The sequence below is a fragment of the Callospermophilus lateralis genome, chromosome 2 (genome assembly GCF_048772815.1).
Source record: "Callospermophilus lateralis isolate mCalLat2 chromosome 2, mCalLat2.hap1, whole genome shotgun sequence".
Lineage (NCBI taxonomy): Eukaryota > Metazoa > Chordata > Mammalia > Rodentia > Sciuridae > Callospermophilus > Callospermophilus lateralis.
In genome coordinates this window covers 82118177-82140717 of record NC_135306.1, presented here as the reverse complement: position 1 = coordinate 82140717, position 22541 = coordinate 82118177, and the positions used below count along the sequence as shown (strand labels likewise).

At 34.2% G+C, this 22541-nt stretch overlaps 1 protein-coding gene across 4 annotated transcripts in view; it reads left to right on the top strand.

Annotated features, from left to right (window-relative positions):
* Positions 1 to 22541, top strand: part of Kif27 (kinesin family member 27) — a 79925-nt gene that overhangs the window by 34400 nt on the left and 22984 nt on the right. Inside the window, exons 6-12 of one of the 4 annotated variants that reach the window (XM_076843511.1) lie at positions 525 to 694; positions 1169 to 1272; positions 2914 to 3069; positions 6622 to 6827; positions 10580 to 10777; positions 18615 to 18728; positions 20379 to 20555. In XM_076843511.1, the coding sequence (XP_076699626.1) occupies positions 525 to 694; positions 1169 to 1272; positions 2914 to 3069; positions 6622 to 6827; positions 10580 to 10777; positions 18615 to 18728; positions 20379 to 20555 (1125 nt within the window). The remainder of the gene's footprint in view (positions 1 to 524; positions 695 to 1168; positions 1273 to 2913; positions 3070 to 6621; positions 6828 to 10579; positions 10778 to 18614; positions 18729 to 20378; positions 20556 to 22541) is intronic. The other 3 variants (XM_076843512.1, XM_076843514.1, XM_076843513.1) reach the window with 3 other exon arrangements.

Below are 22541 nucleotides of genomic sequence, written 5' to 3'. Positions count from 1 at the left end.
ATATTTTCCATCCGTCCCTTTGGTTTTGTTTTATTTCTTTTTTGGTATCAGGGATTGAACCCAAGGGTACTCAATCACTGAGCCACATCATCAGCCCTTTTTATTTTTTATTTTGAGACAGGGTCTCAATAGGTTTCGTACAGCCTTGCTAAGTTGAGGAGGCTGTCTTGGAACCTACAATCCTCCTGCCTCAGCCTCCTGAGCCACTGGGATTACAGGCATGCACTACCATGCCTGGTTGGTTTTATTTTTGAATACTATTTTTTATGAAGTTAATATTGAAGATAGAAGACCTTTCTAAAAGAGAAAGAGCTGTGTGGATTCTGAAAGAAGTATATGTCCATGAGGCACAACAGTATTGTGAAATTAATTTTGACCCTTTTTTTAGGGGAGCATTTTTCACTGATTGTTTATTTTTTAAGTAACTATTTAATAACCTCTTTAAAAACATTTTGAAAATAGGATAAAATAAACATTTTAAAAAATCACTTTTTTTGTTGTTGGGTGGGGGAATCACTTGCAAGGTCTATACAAGCTCTCCTACATATTCTCTGGATCAAGTATTTGCTGGATTTCGAACACGAAGTGAGATGCTGTTGGGCCATATAGAAGAACAAGATGAAGTCCTCCACTGCCAATTTTCTGATAACAGTGATGATGAAGAATCAGAAGGTCAAGAGAAATGTAGAGCTAGGTATGTTAAATATAGACTCATTTAATAAACATCATTATATTTATTACATGATGCAATAGTTTTTTTTTAATTAAAGTGTATCTTTATCACTTAATAAAAGAGCAGGTAGTTTTTTGTTAAATGTACTTTCATCTAATATGTTGTAAAAATAGTGTTTGAACAAAAGTAACACGTCTTAGAATTGAAAAATAATTTTGCTTTTAGAGCTTTGGTAGTTATTAGATTCTAACTTTCAGAGGGAATTTTTTGGCTTTTTGAATTCTGCTTCCAGAATAGCAGCAAACATGGTGGACTTCCCACTGGATCCAATTTGGGGGACATCCTTTTATTTTGAAGAACATTAATAAGGTCCTGCTTTGTTTTATATAATTAATTTTTTAACATTACTGTTACTTCTTGGAGAAATTAATTTGAGGCTAGATTATAAACACAAATTACCCTTTAACTGGATTTTTTCTTTCTTTCTTTTTTAAGGTGCAGAAGTCATCCATGGATTAAAAAGCCAAGTTCTGTTTGTTCTCTTGTCGAGTTGAATGATACTCAGGATGAAGCACAAAAGTCAAGTTTGGGAAGTAAAGGTATACAGACTTTCTCAAATAATTTAAATTAGTGGTTGTGAGAGACACTGTTTTTCTTTTTTTCAGTCAATAATTTAAGAAGTATCTATGAACTCTCAAAACTGGAACTTGATAGGAAAGATTTCCTGGTTGGTAGACCTTCCTTTATATTCTCTTTTCTGCCTATATTTTTCATAATATTTTGTTCCTTAATAAAAATTTTTTCCTATCAATTCTGTCTAAAGATACAGTTTCTCTTTGAATAGAGATTATATTTTATAGACTTGAGTTGATAATGCTTTGTACCCTTGGTTACTTTAAAGTACACTGTAAGTAATCTTTCAGGTGTCTACTCTGCATTGGCACATATGCCTACCATTAGTGATATATTTGGTCTTAAAACCCAGTTGTCCACTGGGTGCTTGTGATGTTTTAGAACAAAATTGATGAGTATTTTTATGCATTGCATAACAGCATCAAAAACATTTATCTTGAAACCAGGTGCGTCTGTAATCCCAACTACTGGGTAGGCTGATGCAGGAGGAGTGTAAGTTTGAGGCCAGCTTCAGCAGCTTAGCAAAACCCTGTCTGAAAATAAAAAATACAATGGGCTGGGGATGTAACTTAGTAGTAGAGCACCCCTGGGTTCCATCCCTTGTACTGAAAAATAAAAAAATTATGTTGCAAAAACTATATAGTACAATAGGATAATTTAACTTATCTCTCTTTGCCGATGACTGAAAACTGGTCAATATAGAAAAAATAAGGTTATAGGGAATATAAATAACATGATAAGTGCTATAGTGTAAAAATAGAGAACATCTGTTTAAGAGCCTATGTGTATAATATTTACCAAAAATTGATTATAAATAAAACTAATCTCAAAATGTAGAAATAGTAAAGATGTTATTTGAGTTGTTATTCTTGAGCCATTTGTTACTTGTCTGCAATCAGAAAAGAAACTTACACCTGAATATAAATAAATATACTAGTTGAGAAAGCCTAGCCTTGAAAGAAAAAAAAAAGTAAGCCAAACTAAAACAGATGCTAATGAAAGTGTTGTTTTACATTCTGGTGCAGGACATTGACAAACATTGCTGGACCACACTCTCAGAAGCAGGATATTCAGTGCATTCTCTGTTCACAATAAAACTAGCAGTTAATAGGAAAAAACTCATCCCTCTCCCCATCTGGAGATTTTATACCTATCTCAGAGAACTCATGTTAAGGGCAATGACCAACTATCCAAACCTATGAGATATAACTAAAGCATATTTTAAGGAAATAAAAACTCTGTCAGCCAGAAAGCTGAAGTCTCAATTCCTATGTATTTTGTTCCTCTTTCCTTCCCTTCCTTTTTGTCCTCCCTCTGCTACCTCTAAACTGTTTTGTTTTGCTTTTCTTTTAGTTTGTCTTGGTACTGGAGATCTCCAACCATTTTTAGTTTTTATTTTGAGACAGGGTCTCACTTAACTGCTGAGAGCCTAAGTTGCTGAGGCTGCCCTCAAACCTGAGATTCTCCTGCCTCAGTCTCCCAAGTTACTGGGATTAGAGTAATGTGCCACCACACTTGGTTGTTCTTCTTTTCTTTAAAACCCTACTTTTGAATATTTTATGATCAGGAATATTTTTGTTCTCAGCTTTGTTATTTTTATTTTAAAGATTTAAAGATTGAATATCTCCGGGAGAGTCAAGAGTTGAATTTGCAAAAATTAAAGAAATCAGAACTCATACTTAATGAAGCTAAACAAAAAATGAGAGAACTTACAATTAACATCAAGATGAAGGAAGATCTGATTAAAGAATTAATAAAAACAGGTAATAGTGTCCTATGAACAGGTTATATGAGAGAGAAAACTTTTAAAATTGATTTTAAAATGTGGTAACATTTACTGTACTTTTTGAAGCTCAGCACTATGCAATATAGACTGGATTAGGTATGACAAGGTGTGTTTTAGAGCCAGTATGTGGAGGTTAGTTATTAAAAGAATTTTATTAGGGTGGATTTTATCTATAATGTGTTCTAGCCAGTATGAACTTTGTGTTGTGCTGAAACTCTATGACACTTGATATTTTTTCCATTTAAAAAAATACTAAACATCTAAGAATACATCTGAGATGTTATTCTAACAAAATTGTAATAATTATTTGTTTTAAATTATTAATCATGGGCTGGGATTGTGGCTCAGCGGTAGGGCGATCGCCTAGCATGGGCGGAACCCGGGTTCGATCCTCAGCACTACATAAAAATAAAGGCATTGTGTTGTGTCCATCTACACCTAAAAAATAAATAAAAATTTCTTTTAAAAAAATTATTAATCATCATTGACTTAGTTTTTGTTTTGTATTGGAAATTGAACCCAGGGGTGGTCATCCTCAGGCCTTTTTTATTTTTTTATTTTGAGACAAGTCTCGCTAAGTTGCTTAGGCTGACTGAACTTTGATCCTCCTGCTTCAGCCTTCCAGGTTGCTGGGATTACAGGTTTATACCAGCTACACATGGCTGGACTTAGTTCATTTTTAATGTTAATTTTTAACATTATATTTTAGATGGTGATAATTTTTATTTCTCTAAAGACATGAGGATTTGCTCTTGGGAGCTGTTCTCCTAGGTGAGCCAAGTTTTTAGCTCTTTGTCTCACATTCTGCTTGATTGGGTTATGTATGGTATCCTCTCCTTGTCCTCCCCCAAATTAGGTTTGCCTTACAAAGGTCAATTTAGACTTTTGATTTTTCTTCTCCAAATACTCAAAGGATCAGCCTTGATCACTTTGAAATTCAGTAGAAAATTAAAAGAATAAAAGACACTAGCATTTCTTTTCTGTAACTCTTACTATCTGTTCTCATTGGAGAACTGAAGGAAACATTATCTTCATTTTTTTTCAAGCCCAAGAGTGTAATCACAATCAAGCTACATACATTAAGATGAGCCTCAAATCTGCTCTCAGCAAGAAGAAAGCTGCTTTCCCACTTGTCTTTCCTTCAAATTTGATTTCTAGCTGTTGATTCTCCTTTCTTAACCTCTTCTGCTTTGCCAAAGCTTTTCCCTTCCTCATTCCTAGTGACACATGTGTTAGGCATCATCCTTACTCTACCTACCAGATGTTTTGAGTTTGATAATGCTCATTTCTCATAGGCAGGATCAAATGCCATTTGACTCCTCATAGGAATATCTAGGAGTTGATCGAGGGGTTGAATTGCCTTCTTCATCCATAGAGTTTCAGGACAGTGCCTGTGAGAATATTTATCCCTAGAATAAATTATTTTTTTTCAGGGTTGTTATCTCACCATGAATCTCACTGAACAAGCATGCTTTTGTGCCTGGTATATCTATTTTTGTTGCTTTAAAACAGGACACCTAAGTGTACATAGAGTCTTCTTTTTCTTACTTATTAGGACCAAGAACACTTTGGAAAATCTGGGTGTGGTGGTGCAAGCCTGTAATCTCAGTGACTTGGGAAACTGAGGCAGGAGGATCACAAGTTTGAGTCCAGCCTCAGCAACTTAGCAAGACCCTGTCTCAAAAAATACAAAAAGGGATGGGTATGTAGCTCAGTGTTCAAGTGTCCTGAGTTCAAACTCTTAATACCAAACAAAAGTTTGAAGCTTTCCTAAAGATCCTCAGAGATAGTGACTAGCAAAAGGGTCACAGTGTGCTTACTTTTCAAGTAGCAACTACTACAGCCACCAATAACAACAGGACATGTATATTGTATTTCATCAATTCTCATATACTTTTTCCCATATCTTAATATCTGAAATCAGAATGTTCTTACAGTCAGTGGCAGTTTAGCATTTTATCATTGTATAATTGGCACTGTATTTTTTTTCTTGATAAAACATTGGTCTGTTGAATGATTGATGAACAATCCAGGATGATTTGTTTAAATGCGCTCTAGTTTTATGTATCTATTTCAGAGTTCCATGGCTTAAACTCAGGTCCTTATACATGCTATGCATACACTTTGCCACTGAGCTATACTCTCAGTCCCCAGTTACATGTATTTTATTCAGATATTCATAGTTTAAGAGTAAGATAGTTCACTGTGTGTTTAGTTCAGTAATTCCTTTTCATCAAAAATTATAAGATTTTTCATGTAGCAATGTAACAAATTGTATAATAGTGTCATAAAATGTCCCTGATGATTATTTGTCCCCTGAACTCTAGATTCCTATTTCCATGTTTGTCAATTTAGTTCAGAGACAGTTTTCATTTCAGAACAAATCAAAACCAAATGTTTAGAGTCAATACTTGGGCTCAAAATGAAAAGAAATATAGAATTTTCTATATCATGTTTTTCTCTTATGTTCTAAATATTCACAAAGTATTTTAAAAGAATTCATCTGTAACAAGTCAGTGTAATCAAAAAGGAGAGAATCTTGTCTGCTCTAGATTAAAAGACTCTTTAAGAGACTTAAGAATCAGCTGTATTATAGACCTTGTTTAGATTCTGATTAAAATACACCAGTTATAAAAGACACATTGAGATAATTGGGGAAGCCTAAATATGAATTAGTAGGTATCAGTATTGTTAGTCATTATCAGTATTGATATGACTTTATGGTTATATCCACATTTCATATAGATGCTTATTGAAATATAAACATAAGATGATATAACATCTGGGATTGTTTTATATATTAAGCAAATATAACAAAAGAAGCCTTAATTGAAGCAACTGTGACAGAATGTTGATAACTCTTGAATCTAAACAATGGGGATTCATTTTATTATTTTCTTTTGATACGTTTAAAAATTTTAATGTTTTTGCTGGGCACCATGGCGCACACCTGTAATGCCAGCAGCTTGGGAGGCTGAGGCAGGAGGATCATGAGTTCAAAGCCTGTCTTAGCAAAAGCAAGGCACTAAGCAACTTAGTGAGACCCTGTCTCTAAATAAAATAGGGTTGGGGATGTGACTCTGTAGTGAAGGGCTCCCAAGTTCAATCCTCAGTATCCCCCCAAAAAATAAATTTTAATAATGTTTTTAAATATTCAAGAACACAGATTGTGAGTATCAGGAATCCAAAGTGTACTGAGCAAGAGGACAAAGTCACCCCAAATATCCTTTTAACTGGATGTTGATGCAAGAAAAACTCAACTGCAAATTTAGAGGATTAGAAATGCCACACTAAAACACAGAACTAGTGAAAAGATTGAATGGCACCAGATGGGAACAATCATTAAGGAACTAATTATTTAAGAGTCTTGGTGGCAAGCTGTGTTTAATAGGAGTGGGTGGGGACAGCTGGGTTTTTAATGTGATGCTTAAATGGTAACTCTGCCCAGCTGGAGTTTTAGAATAGAGATTTTTATGTTTTTATGTTTTTTATGTAATTCATAATTGTTATTACTGTCATTATGGTGAAGGTAACGACGCCAAGTCTGTAAGCAAACAGTATTCTCTGAAAGTAACAAAACTAGAACATGAAGCAGAACAGGCAAAAGTGGAACTAAATGAAACACAAAAGCAGCTACAGGAACTGGAAAACAAAGATCTTTCTGATGTTGCTTTGAAGGTAAAGTTACAGAAAGAGTTCCGTAAAAAGATGGATGCAGCAAAGCTAAGAGTCCAGGTAACTAAGAAACTTTTTAAACTCTTCTTTGCTTAAATAAGATATTTTTCCTTATTTAAGGATCCTGCTTTGAGGATTCTTGTACCATGTTAGGACATAAGAAAGACATCCAGTTTTTACCAGTAAGAGAAATTGGGTGGCAATTTTCTTTCCCATTGTGCTGGTTGATTTACATAATTGACAATCTGAGTAGTTTTTTATTTATTCAAGAAGTGTTTTATTTTAATCTTGGTATCAAAAACCACATAGAGAGATATAAAGAATAACCAAAGAAATAGTATCCTTTTCTGAAGGACAAAAGATTAAATAATGGTTTAAAATGCATCAGGTGCTTTGTGGACACTCAACATATGGGAATTGTTTAAAGTATAACTGTGTGGTTTAAGAAAGGTTAATAACATTGGATCCTACAGCTCAACCTTAATTTTCTAATGCCTGAAATTTAGCTGTATTTTCAGAAATGGCTACAGTTAAACTTTTCATTCTAGGACTGATGATGTAACCCAGTGAACTTGACAAATATGTGTAAGACCCTGGATTCTGTCCCTAGCTTAAAAAAAGAAGAGAGAGAGAAATATCTTATTTCAGAGAGATTTTGTATAAGGAAAACATTTCAGGTTCTTTGAGGATAGTCCTAGTTAGTTTGGTCAAAATGAATTTTCTGGAATGCTTCTCCATTTCTTTTTATATCACAATATAATGCTTTCATATTGTAATATGCATATTATTTCCATTGAAGGTAGAGTTGAAGGGTAGTTAACTTAGAGAATTATTATTATTATGGGAGGAGAACTGCCTCTGTTATTTTTTTTTTTCAACAAGATGTCTACTATACATCTCTGGTGTACCAAGTTCAGGTGGGGATGCAGAGATAACTGAACCAGAGTCCCTCCCACTATGGTTTCCAGTGCAACCCCAAACATATAGACATCTCTACCCATATAGACTGTTAAGTTAGTATCACATTAAAATAATAGGATTTGAATGTTTGAACTTCTTAAAAAAGGGCTGGTGGTTGTGCATACCAGCTTCCATTTTCTTCAAAACATTTATTTCAACTTAGGAAATTGAGAGTCTTGTGATTGAATCATTTTTTTTCCCATTTTTTTTTTCTTTTTTGGTACTGGGGAATGAACATAGATAAGATGATCTACCACTGAGCTACATCCCCAGCCTCCTTTTTTTTTTTTTCATTTTGAGACAGGGTCTCACTAAGTTACTTAGGGCCTCAGCCACCTGAGTTGCTGGGATTATAGGCATGTGCCACCACACCCAGCCTTTTTCATTCCTTGATCCTTTAAATTAGGGCCACAATATTAAACAAAGTACTCATTTTAACAAGATATTAGGAGAATAAAACAATTACAATTTTTTCTTGTGTTTATTATGAAATTTTATTTATAACTTCATAGATTGATATCCTAGCTTCAGTTCTGATTGCAGTTCTTAGTATCACTAATAACCAGAATTATTATTTTTCTAAAGCAGTTATGTTTACATCTATAGTTTAAGTATTGTTAATGGATTTAACAAAGATGATTTTTATATTTTCTAATCTCACATAACTAAAATGGTTGAGTTTAAAGATTATTATTAGGGCTCGTGAACTTTCATATCTGTTTTTCCTTTTTCTTTGTGTGTATCTTTTTCTGCCAAGCCTGCTGATAAGGAAAGGAAAAGGGAGTTGCAGAACTTAACTTCAGAAGAAACATTTGATACAGTGGAGGACCGAAACAAATATGTAGTTTTAGAAATTTTGTTCCTTTGACATATTTATGCAATGCTGATGATGAGGAGGATGACTCCTACTGTTTGTTGAGTGTCTATATGTACCAGATGTCTATATATATTTTTTAATAATTATTTAATCCCATTAGGTGGGTATTTTTACCCTCTTTATAAATGAGGAAATTATGTTTTAGAAAGATTAAATAATTTACTCAGTCACATAGTAATGATAACAATATCAATTTTCAGCAATCTAATCTAATGTGCCATTTTAATCTAATCAATCAATCTAATGTGCCATTTTAAAATATTGAAACACTAACATTTTTATTGGTATAATGCTGTTGTTTCCATTTTTAAAACTTAAAAAAATTAAATTTTTAATATCTAAATTTTGTATTTTTATGTATTTAGATATATGTAGAGTTATATGTAGCATTAATAGTTTAATGCTAATAAAGGTGCCCTTTTGAATATCTATACAAAAAATAATAGCAACTGTATCTGACTTTTAAATAAGTTTATCAGAATGTATGGTGATATTTTTAATACTTATGAAAAAGATAACCAAAATGTTGGTATTATAATGGACTAGTATTACAGTTACTGTTGATGATAGTGGCAAAGCAATGGTATCTGCAGATTGTTAGTTTTTCATCTATAATGAGATATGATCTGTGGTGTACCTCTTCCTTCCTCAAGAATGTCTTGTATGAAAATAACACCAACTTAATCTTTAACACTGTGAGTAGCAGTACAGACAATAATCTGTGAACTAGTACTTGTCCACAAACCACATTTTGAGTAGCACTGCTCTAAGCTGCAGTAACTCTGTGACTACTTAGTTTAATTAAAACAAAATATGCTTATGGTAACAGCTATTGCTAAAATAAAGAAAATAATTAATTGTGGTCTGCATAATTTACAAATGACCTCTCCTTAACTTTTTATGCCACTTAGGAAGTACTTAGTGCAATGCTAAAATACATAATATAAGTATAATTGTGTTAGCTTTTCATTGCTCTAAACAAAATACCTCCCAATAACAACTTAGAGGAGGAAAAATTTATTTTGGCTCATGGCTTCAAAGGTTCATTTCTTCGACTCCATTACCCTGGACCCAAAGGTGAGGTAGAACATCATGGCAGAAAGGAATGGCTTTGCTCTATTCCTGATGGCCAGGAATGGAGTGGGGGGAACGACACATGACCAGGGAAAATTAACACTTTCAGAGAACACCCCCCAAGGACCCACCTCTTCCAATTAGGATGGACTGATTTGGTTACAGCTGTCATTATCTAATCATTTGACCTCTGAACATTCCTGCTTTGATGCAGGAACTTTGGGGAAACACCTTGTATCCAAACCAAAAGAGTTCATTTGTTTGATCAGGATTAAATTGTAGTCCTGATTTTAATCCAGGTGTTTTATATTAGTAGTGTAAACACTTTGAAAATGTTAGCAAAAATTTGGGACTGGGGTTGTGGCTTAGCGTTAGAGTGCTCACCTAGCATGCACAAGGCACTGGGTTCAATTCTCAGCACCACATAAATGTAAAATAAAGATATTGTATCCACCTAAAACATAAAAAAATAAATATTTAAAAAAATGTTAGCAAAAATTTAGTGCTAACTATAGATAATTTTAATTAATGTTAAAATAGTAGCTATAATGGTCATTTGTAGGGAAAATGTTATCAGTTCTAATCATCTGAATTCAGGGATTAGTAATTTAGGCTAACACTGAATATAAAAATAACAGAACAGTAGAATACTGTGCAGTCACACAGAAAGAACAAAGACTTCAAAGATAAGTAGCAAAAAAGGGAGGTAAAGAATCGTCTATGGTAGTATACACATGAAAATATTTGTATACCTATGTGTAAATTATATAAAGAGTAACCTACCAAAACTAAGTGAAAATGTAGGAAAAATGGATGCCATTACTAATGAATGAAAAGATTGTTTTGTTGAGGAATGTGAGAGATGTACTTTTTCATTTTGAAATATTCTATATTATCTCAGATCTTACAGAAGAAGCAACAGGATAGTAAGAAATTAGCATCACTGTCAATCCAAAATGAGAAACGTGCTAATGAACTAGAACAGAATATAGATCACATGAAATATCAAAAGGTAAAGCTGCAAAAAAGACTTCGAGAAGAAAATGAAAAAAAGAAGCAACTGGATGCAGAAATTAAGCGGGATCAACAAAAAATCAAAGTAATATTGTCATACATTCCTGCTAAATGTAATATGAAATGTTAAACGGCTCAGAGCTAACGAAGCCAAGGTCTTGATTCATTTGGCTTGTGAAGTGTCTATCCTTGACCTGTCCTTCACTGCTGTCCTTAATTCACTTTAAAGCTTTGTTCATCTACATAGTAAAACCTATTTATTGAATTCTGAGTACTGTCTTGAAGCCTTTGACTTCACAAAAAAAGGTACAGTGATAAATTTCTCTTAGTGGGATCTTTAGTTGAGGCTGCCAAAACCATAAATTTATAAAGCTTTCTAATTAATATCATTTGAATAAGAATACCCATTTTCAGTGCTTTGAAGTGCCTTTGCCTTGTTCATGTGGCTACATGGAAAAAAATACCAGGTTAAATGGTAGCATTTCATTCATAGTGAGCAGAAGAATGATCAGACTGTAAGCCCAGCAGTTCCATAGAATGGATAACTGGGGAGGAACTGATGGTGTCAGCCTGGGCTCTGAACTCAGATTAACATTAGGTTCAAATCCCAGCTCTCTCAGTCCCTGGCTGAGGACTTTATTGAGAAAATCATTCACCCTCTATGAGTCTTTTATTCTTACTAAAATGGCCTTAGTTATACTTGGCTTACAGGGCCTTTTTGAAAAAGAACAACAAACACTTATCTAGCGCTGTGTACTATGCTGTATTGTGTTGAAATAGTGACCAGCAAATAAGGCTTAAAATATAACTGGAAACTTCATAGATTTTTTTAAAAATTAAAACTTTATATATTTTTAGAGAAGTTTTAGATTTTCAGAAAAATTGAGAGGAGGATTTCCCTTGACTGCACACATGTGTAACCTTCCCCATTAGCAACACTCCCCAGATTTGTTAGATTTCAACATTGGATATAGCCTATTTTCATATCATAAAAAAGTCACAAAATCTATGGGAGGGAACTTAAAGAACATTTACTTGTTCTTTTCTAAAAAGCAATTTTATTGAGATATAATTCATATACCATATAGTATTAGTTCTTATAAGGTATGGTAAAATATATATGAGTTTATAATTTTAAAAGTACAATCAGTTGGCATTAATTATATTCACAATGTTATGCATCCATCACCTTTTCTTTTTCCAAAACTTTTCTTCACCTCAAAGAGAGATTCTATAACCATTTAGCATCTTGTTTTCCTCCAGCTCCTGAAAACTAATTTTTGTCCGCATGAACTTGCTTTTTCTAGATATTTCATACAAGTGGAATCATATACTATTTCTACTTCTGTGTCTGGCTTATTTCACTTAGCATGTTTTTATGCCATGTTGTAGCATGTATCAGAACTTCAATTCCTTTTATAGTCAAATAATCTTACTTTGCAAAGCTAGGTACAGTGGTGTATATCTGTATACATCTGTATATATCTGTAACTGTAGTCCCAGTTACTCAGGAGGCTGAGGCAGGAAGATCTCTTGAGCCTGAGAGTTTGGGGTCAGCCTGGGCAACATAAAAAATTTTAAAAGTTCATTGTGTGGATATACCACATTTTGTTTATCCATTAATTCATCAATGGACACATGAATTATTTCTACCTTTTGGCTATTATGAATAATGCTACTATGAACATTGTCATACAAATAACTGTTTGAGCCTCTAATTTTGGTTTCTGGATAGATACCTAGGAGAAGAATTTCTGGATCGTATGGTAATCCTATGTTTAGCTATTTGGCAAACTGCCAGTGGTTTTCCATAGCAGCAGTAGCATTTTACATTCCTTGTAGCAATGTTTGAAATTTCTAATTTCTCCCTATCTTCACCAATATTTGTTATTTTCTTACATTTTTTTTTTAGTTATCCAACTAGGTATGAAGTAGTTATCATACTGTTTTTTGGGGGTTTTTTTTGGTACTGGGGCACTTGACCACTGAGCCACATCCCCAGCCCTATTTTGTATTTTATTTAGAGACAGGGTCTCACTTAGTTGCTTAGCACCTCACTTTTGCTGAGTCTGGCTTTGAACTCGCAATCCTCCTGCCTCAGCCTACCGAGCTGCTGGGATTACAGGCATGTGCCACTGCACCCAGCTTTATCTTACTGTGAGTTTGATTTACACTTTCCTAATGACTAGTAATGTTGAGCATCTTTTCATTGGTTATTGGCCATCTTCTTTAGAGAAATGTCTACTCATATCCTTTGTCTAACTTTTCAATTGGGTGTGTTTGCCTTTGTTGTTGAGTTGTAGGAATTCTTCTTATATTTTGGACATTAAATTCTATCAGATACATCATTTCCAAATATTTTTTCCCATTTTATAGGTGTAAACTTTTTTTTAAATACTTGAATGTAGCACTTCACTGAACTATATCCCCATCCCTTTTTTTTCCCCTTCTTTACTTTGAGACAGGGTCTCACTAAATTGCCCAAGCTGACCTTGAATTTATGATTCTCCTGCCTCAGTCTCCCGAATGTTGGGATTCCAGGTGTGTGCCACAGTGCCCAGCTATTTTTTCTTTCATTGCTTGTGCTTTTGGTGTCATATCTAAGAATTCCTTGCCAAATCCAAGACCATGGATAATTACTCCTACATTTTCTTCTAAGAGTTTTTTGACTTTAGGTTGTTCATCTACTTTGGGTCAGTTTTTGTATATGGTATGAAGTAGGGTTCATTCTTTTCATTGTGGAACTCCAGTACCATCTGGTGAAGACACTATATTTTCCCTGACAAATGGTCTTGACACACTTATCAAAAATAAGTTTGCTTGGGAAATGGGAAGATGTTGGTAGAGTACAAAGTTGGGAGTTATCTAGGTTAAGTCCAGATATCTAATAGATAGCTTTATATGCCTGTATTTTAAAATACTATATTTTAACACTGAAAAATTGCTATAAAGGTACATTTCAGGTGCTTTCATAACAAAAAACAAAATTGTAATTATGTGGGGAGAGGGATATGTTAATTAGTTGACTCTAAATCATTTCACTATGTATATGTATACATGATGTTGTATACCCTCTGGACAGTTGTCAATTAAACTCTGACGATTCCCAATTTTTATTTTTAAAAAATCAATTGGCCATAGATGTGTGGTTTCTAAACTCTGAGTTGTATTCCATTGTCTATATTTTTGTGCTCATGCCAGTACCAAACTATTTTGCTTATTACTAAAACTTTATAGTAAGTTTTGAAATTGAGAAATAAACCCTCCATCTTAGCTCTTATTTTTTAAAATACTTTGAGTTCTCTGTCATTTCATATGAATTTGAAGGTCAATTTTTTTTTTTATTTTGACAATACCAAGTCTTTTCCAGTGCACGAGCATGGAAGTCTTTCAGTTTATTTAGGTCTTCAAAAATTTTTTAGCAATGCCTTATATTTCTCAGTATACCAATCTTTTACCTCCTTAGCTAAATTTCCCCAGATGTTGAGTTATTTTAGATAATTAAAAGTGAAATTGTTTGTATAATTTCCTTGAGTTATTCATTCTTTGTAAGGGTAACAATTATAACACAGATAATATTTATTGAGTATTTATATTCAAACAATACAAATCCTTTTCCCGCCTATGTTTTTGTCTTTAACACCTTCGATTTTTCTCCTAAAATCATCCTTCATCCTGTTTTTCCCTCTAAGTATTCTCTCTCTCAACTACCATTCATAACCAGACTTCTTAGATAAGTTGTGTACATTTATTTCTATTTCTTCTATTTCCATTTTCTTATGTTCTCCAGTCTGGCTTCTGGCCCTACCACCCATTTCAAAACTCTTGAGAAGTTCACTAGTTCTCTCAATGTCACTACAGTTATCATTTTTAAAAAATATATTAAAAATTTTCTGGGCATGGTGGCACAAGCCTGTAATCTCAGCAGTTCAGGAGGCTAAGGCAGGAAGATCACAAGTTCAAAGCCAGCTTCAGCAAATTAGGGAGGCCCTAAGCAACTTAGACCCTGTCTCAAAATAAAAAAATAAAAGGGCTAGGGATGTAGTTTAGTGAGAAGGTGCCTCTGGATTCAGTACCCAGTACTAAAAGAAAAAAAGAATCAAAATTTTAAAATTTATATATGATAATTGTACATATTTTGAGGGTATGGTGTGGTATTTCGGTATAAATTCCTTATCTTAACACTCAGCTATATCTGGTGCAGTTTTCACCACTCCCTCCATCTTGAAATATTTTCTCCTCCTTGTGACATTTTATTCTCCTTATTTTTGCATCTTTCTTATTGCTTGTCCTTTGTCTTTGCTACTTATCCTATTCTATCAATTCTGTATATATGGGAGTTCCTCAAAGTTCTTTCCTATGCCCTCTTATCTTTTATATTCTGACCTCGTCTTTTTCTATGGCTGCAATTAAACTCTTGACAACTCTCAATTGAATTCTTAATCCCAGATCTGCCCTTTGAACTCCAGGTTCATATATCCAATTATTAACATATTCACTAAGTTGTTTTATAGGGGAATAAATAATTTTCCTTATAACCCCACTATTCCTCTTCCTTGTCCCCTTGATAGGGGACACACTGTAGTTCTTCAGTGTGTTTATGTTATATATAATCCATTCAATTGGGTAAGATATTTTAGGAGTCATCATCAACTCTTCCCTTTTCCTTATGACTCACATTCATTGAACTCAAATCCTTGAGTCTGTGCTATCGAATATATCTTCTTTTCATTTTTGTGGTGCATCTTCAAGTATCCTGAATCTGTCCAGTTTCTATTTCTACTGCCAACAGCCTAGGTTCTTTGTTAAAACCCTCCCTCCAATTTGAGGACTAGGCCTTCCTGTCAATCCTGTGGACTTTGGGTTTCAACTCTTCATGTCTCATAGGTTATACCTTAAACGAGACTTAGCACTCTCTAAATCCATGTTTGAGGAAAAGGAAAAAAAAAACTTTTGTTCAAAGGATTACAGTCTGCTGAAATGCAGCTCTGCATGTAACTTACTTTTAAAAAAATTTTTTTGTAATTGTAGATGGACAGAATGCCTTATTTATTTTTATGCAGTGCTAAGGATTGAACCTACTGCCTCACACATGCTAGGCAAGCACTCTGCCACTGAGCTACAGCCTCATCCCTGTAACTTGGTTTTTACATTCTTCTGTAGGAGCAATTTTCTTCTTTCTAGTCACATCTCTAATTATAAATAATCTATTTATGGGGAATACAGGTATTCCAAAACAAGGAACAGATTGCCCCAAATATTCATTGACATTTTCACTGCTTGCTAAAACAGAAAACCTGCTCAGAGTCCTAAAAGATATCTTGCCCTCTTTTTGGCAATAATTTTCCAAGCCTCGTTGTTTGTCCATTTTCTATTTGTGTGACAATTTATAGAGAATACTACTACTTACACATAGGCTGTTATCCATAGAAATGGGAATCCCTGGAATTATGGGTGTTAGTGTGATCTTGGGCATTTTACCTCTGAGCACCCATTTTTTCATCTTCAATAGAGTTTGTAATAGTCCCTGTCTCATAACATTGTGAAGATGAAATGGGAAAATTAGTTAAGTATAATTAAAAAGTCTATCCAGTGCCTGTTGCACAGTTATTTTGATTCTGTAACAGGGATTATAATATAAGAAACACACAATAATGTCTGGAGCAATATGTGAGAGAATTAGACCTACTGCAGTATACTTTTAAAGGTTATGTGGATGGCTAGGAATAGTACAGATTTAACTCCAAGTATAAGGTGCTGTTATTTAAGGTGGCTTTTGCTGGGACTATGAGAGGAGTTAAGTGAACCTAGGTCTAGGGGGAAGGAACTGATGGTAAAGGGGGGGGGTGCAAATTCACTCAATACAACTCAGATGGGCATAGAAAGTTTTTTTGTTTTAGTCTTTAGCAGACCTATCTTCTTTGTGAGCACCCTTTCCCCCCCACCATTCTTTGCATGATAATTGCTGAAAATGTAGTGAGAACTAACCAGATGTCCTGTTTGTTCAGACCTTTACCTGAAAATGCAAACATTTCCTTTAAATAATTCTTAGGTCTCTTGAATAAGAATGTCCAGTCCCTTAACTTCTTCCCTGTGCTTCTCCCATCAAAATAGCATCCAGTGTTTGTGGTAGTTGAGTGTGGATTTCTTTGATTGCATCCCATAGAGTTGATGCATGCGACTGGCTAGAATCTGCTCTCTTTTGTTCACCTTAACCCTACATAACCTGCTGACCCCTGATGATTAGGTCCAGGGCTGGAATAATTCATAGGCTGGTCTGTCTGCCATTTTAGAGTATGGGAGTGTTTAGGCTTTATATCATCTCCCCTAGAATATAAACTCTTGTTGAGGCTATAGGGTCTTCTGTCTAGCTTGCTACTCCAGGGGCCTGGGTTTATTCTCAGTTTGGGGACCTATTCCCCATAATGACTAGCAGGCACTGGCCTCTCAACTCACTATTTATGCCGCATGACACCAAGGAGACTAATCTTTCCTAACCACATATTTATGCTGTCTCAGTGAGGCTGGGCAATCCCACATGGGTGTAGAGCCTCTGCACTGCCACATTTCTCTCTCCCACATGAGTTTAGGGTCCTTTTATGATAATCTTTACTTATCACTCCCTTTCTGGGCCAAAACGAGAGGACAATTGAGACACAGATCTTTATTACTCTTTTCTTCTTTCTGCCATCCCCAGGGTTGAAAAGTGCTAGTTTATCCTTTTACTTTCATTTTATTTGTGCTTCTGAAATTACCCAGGGAAAAGGTACAGTTTTTATTTCATTACAAATTTGTCCTAACCCAATACTTTTACTAGATATGAATTAGTAGAAATTTGAAATAAAGTTGCATGTATGTGTGTGCACGCACTGAAGATTAAACTCAGGGCCTTGCACATGCTAGGCAAGTGTTCTACCACTGAATTACATACCTAGTCCTTTATAAATTTTGTTTTGAAACAGGGGCTTGCTAAGTTGCTCATGCTGGTCTTGAACTTGCAATCCTCTTTACTTAGCCTCCTAAGCAGCTGGTATAACAGGTATGTGCCACTGGAAGCAGCTGAAAATCCTTTTAAAAACATTATTGGAGTAAATAGACATAAAACAGTACTGTCAAACTGCTATCCATAAGTCTCTAAACACCTACTTTCAATTTCTCTATTAATCTATCATGGACCAATAACAAACAGTATGCAGACTGTGCTTGTTTACCATGGCCACCTCTTTGGTTTCTGCCAGGCTTTAGTGGTGGGCTGCAACAGCATCTCTGAATCCAAGGAAGGATTATGAACATTGGGCCCCTTGACTTGGCCCTTAAGATGTGGATGGAAACTAAAGGAATTTGGAAAATACACTTCACCAGGCCCATGATATGTCTTGCAAGGCTATTCTTATGCTGAAGACTCATTTTTTAGCACCTTGCATATTACTTTGTTTTTTGTACTTCTACTGTAATAAATTCTAATATACCCACAGCAGACAGCTATCTTTGGTAGACTGTGGAGGTCATGAGCTTAGAAAGGCAAGGAGAAGAGCACATTGATAAATTTTAGACTTACCTTTGTTATGCTAATCCTCATAAAGAATGGGGGGAAATGCTGAGTTCTGTTACTAAACCCTGATTTTTGCAGTTAGATTTTATTGCCTCAGTAAAAGCTAAAATTATTTTCTTTTCAAATAGCCCCACTATCTCATTTTCTCTCCTTTTGCAATTAGGAAAGTAAATGTTAAGAAAATCACTCTTGGGCTAGGGTATATCTCAGTGGTAATGTATATACATAAGCATGTGCAAGACCCTGGGTTCAAGCCCCAGCATCAAAAGAAAAAAACTAAAAAAGAAAGAAAAAGAAAATTATCATCTGCATATTTAATGATAGTGAGGTAGTAAAAGTGATAAGGTTTTAAAAAGTTCTTTCTTTACAGGAACTACAGTTAAAAACAGAACAGGAAGAAAGTCTAAAACTGAAAGTTGAGGACTTTGATGCATTTCATTTGAAAAGGAGAAAAGGTTCTTTTGGAAGTATAGATCAACTCCAGGTTTGTCATTTCTATTTAGTGTTTCTAGTTTCTGTTCAATTTTTTTTTTTTTTTTTTTTTTGGTATGGGGATGATTTGAACTCAGGAGCACTTAACCACTGACCTACATCCTCAGCCCTTTTTTGTATTTTATGTAGAGACAGCAACTCACGGAGTTGCTCAAGGCCTCTCTAAGTTGCTGAGCTAGCTTTGAACTCTTGATTCTCCTACCTCAGTCTCCTGAGCCACTGGGATTACAGGCATGCACCACTGTGCCCGGCTCTATTCAATTTTGATGATTATCTAAATAGTGGCAAAAAGTAGTGGACTATGAGTAAATCTTCAAATTCTAGGGGTTTTTGCCACTTGGGTGGGTGCAAAATTTCTAATATTTCTTCTGAAATTTCTGTTATTAAAATTATTTTCTCATTCAGAAATGTACTATATTCTTACTTCAGTAGAATGGGGTTTATTTGAATTTTGTGGAAGGTGAACATGAAATCCATGTTCACTAGATTTATTCCCCTATAATCAGGTATATTTCTAAAACTCAGAGTTTTCCTTTTAACAATACTAAATTGTATGAATACTATATGTAATATAATAACTATTATTTTAGTGCCATATTTTAAAAATAAATAATCATAATCCTCAAGTTAACTTCAAAGTTCAAAGAAACTGAAAATTTTATTTAAGAAAAATAATGTACTTTAGAATTATAATTATACTCAAAATGCAAATGTCCTTCTTAATTTTGAAAAAATTATTCTCTTTTCCTAAATTTTATGTATTTTTTTAATATTTATTTTTTAGTTATAGGTGGACACAATATCTTTATTTTATTTGTATGTGGTGCTGGGGATCGAACCCAGTGTCTCATGCATGGTAGGCGAGTACTCTACCTCTCTGAGCCACAGACCCAACCCTGTTTTGTTTTAATAGTGCTATTTAGGGCATGGATGTATTCCCCCGTGCCTCCTTTTCATCCAGAAATGTCTTCAATCATAATCTTTTTGGTTTTTCTCTTATTGGATGGAGCTTACAAAGGATTTTTTTACTCTTCTTTTAAATTTATTATGGTGGAGATATATATACATACATATATACATACATATAAATGTGTGTGTGTGTGTGTGTGTGTGTGTGTGTGTGTGTGTGTATACCTCTGCAATGGAGAAAGATTCCTAGTGTGGATTTTTTTGTTTTTGGTGGTACTGGGGATTGAACCCAGGGGCAGTTTAACACTGAGCTATATCCCCAGCCCTTTCTTTAAATTTTATTTTGAGACAGGGTCTGAGTTGCTGAGTCTGGCCTCAAACTTGTGATTCACCTGCTTTAGCCTTTCAAGTCACTGGAATTTCAGGAGTGCACTACCACACCCACCTCCCAGTGTGTTCTTAATATAAGTAAAGGATTTTGTCTGCCCTTTCTTTTTTAGGCTAAAATATCCCAGACTTTTTAATATGTCTGGAGAATAAATTTTAATTTCTTATAAAACAATACAGCAACATGTTAACTAGAACCACTTACTTCTTTGCGAACATGAGTTACTGACAGCCTTCAGTGTGCATTTCAGAGGTTTCAGCAATCTGAAATTACATTATTATCCTATGATTTTTATGGAAAAAGGAAAAAATAAATGATAACATTATCTTTGTAATTTCAATCTAGAAATTGGATGAACAAAAGAAATGGTTAGATGAAGAAGTAGAGAAAGTTCTGAACCAACGCCAAGTATTAGAAGAGCTGGAAGAAGACCTAAAGAAACGGGAAGCCATAGTTTCTAAGAAGGAGGCCCTACTACAGGAAAAGAGCCTCCTGGAAAATAAGAAGTTGAGATCTAGTCAGGTATTCTATTTAATTTGTTTTTCTGGTTCTAGGATTCTTTTTCTCTAAGAGGTAAATCATACCATTGTAAAGTTGGAAACCAAAATAAATTATTCTTATTTTCAGTGTAGTTTGCTACTACTTATCCAAATGACCTTCACCAAAATATGTTGCAATTTTGGAGTAAAATGTTCAATGTTATTTGAAAATCTGATTTATCATTAACTTTTTTATTGTAGTAAAATAATACTAAACATGAAATTTACCATTTTAACCACTTTTAAGTATACAGTTCAGTGGTATTAATTACATCTTCAATGTTGTAGGACCATCATCACTATTTCCAAAATTTAATTCCCCCAAACAGCAGTTCTGTAACCATTAAGTTCACCTCCTTCCAGTCCCTGGTAATCTCTATTAGTAGCTTTAGTGGATGTTTTAAATAAAGCGTACCATTTGATGTTTGAGAGCGAACTTTAATAATTTGGAAAAATAGTCTTGAAATCTCTAGTTGCTACTACTACCCAATTAGGGTTTTGCAAGTTTCCTATAAAAGAAAGATTTTTGTATAATGAAGATTTATTTATTTTTTTAATTTATAAAGATTTTGAGGACCTTTATAAAAATTTTTCCTGCAGGACTTGGATTTTATAAGCTAGTTAAGTAGTTTTATTAATGAATTTGCCTCCGTTTCAACTTTGAATGATTGCAGGACCAGAACTTTTTTTTTTTTTTTAACCTACTGATACATATTTTTAACAATAGCATTTTAAAATGAAAGTGGCTTGCCCAGACCTGAAGAAGACCTATTACCTTTACCTCTAGTTAGTTTTGGGTCTGGGGTCAGTCTACACACTCACTCATGAAACAGACTTCCTCTATTAGACTTCCTTTCAGTGAGCATCTAGGCCAGTAGGATATGAGTTGTTGGTGGTGTTTAACCTCTCCACATTGATATGAGAGGTTAGTAATGGGGACCTGTACTTACCTCTGCTTAGTGCTCCATTTCCCAGTCTATGTTGAAATAGCTTTTAGCCTCAGGCCATTCAACACAAGATTAGGGTGGCTCTTCCAGCCAGCCTGCTTGTTTGTACTATATCCAAGTAACTTGCTAAACCTGGCTTTCAGGGTCAAATTGTAAAATCTATTCCTCCAAACATGAAAATAATAGGGAAAGATTAACAAATTAATGAGTAATGGAAGAAAATTACCTGACTTTTTATGATATGTTCTGTATCACAAAAGAGAAGGGAAATTTAAAAAGGAGAAAGAAAATATTTTCCCTAAAATAAGTTTACTTCACAAATGAAAACATCTATTTTCTGTTTTCAGTGAGATGTAATATTTAGGAAGCAAGAACATTCTGAGATAAGTAGGAAGTATAATAAATGAAAGCCACAATAAAGTAAAACAAAAATTTTAAAATTTGTTTTAATGAAACAGAAGAGAAGCTTGTGACTGTTAGTCTGTTGCATTGTTTTCTGAACAAAAGGAATAAAAAGATTACATCTTTTCCAGTGCTTGAGAAGTAGTTATAAGAGTTGATTATAGTGACTGGGGTTGTAGCTCAGTGGTAGAGAGTTTGCCTAGCATGTGTGAGGCACTGAGTTCAATCCTTAGCACCACATAAAAATAATAAAATAAAGGTATTGCGTTCATCTACAACTAAAAAAAATATATTAAAAAAGAAAAGACTTAATTATATGCATTTCAGACAATGAACATGATGGACTATACACTAAAATGACAGAAAGGAAATATATAAACATTATACACAAATTTAATTCAAAATAGATCATCCAGTACTGGCAGGATTGTAAAATGGTGCAAGTACTTTGGATAACCATCTTGTAGTTCCTCAGAAGGTTAAACATTAGAGGTAATATGTGACCCAGAAATTCCACTCCTAGGTATATAAATAAAAGCATATATCCATATATAATCTCAAATGTAAATGTTCATATCAACATCATTCATAACAGCTAAAAATTAAAACAATACAGATGT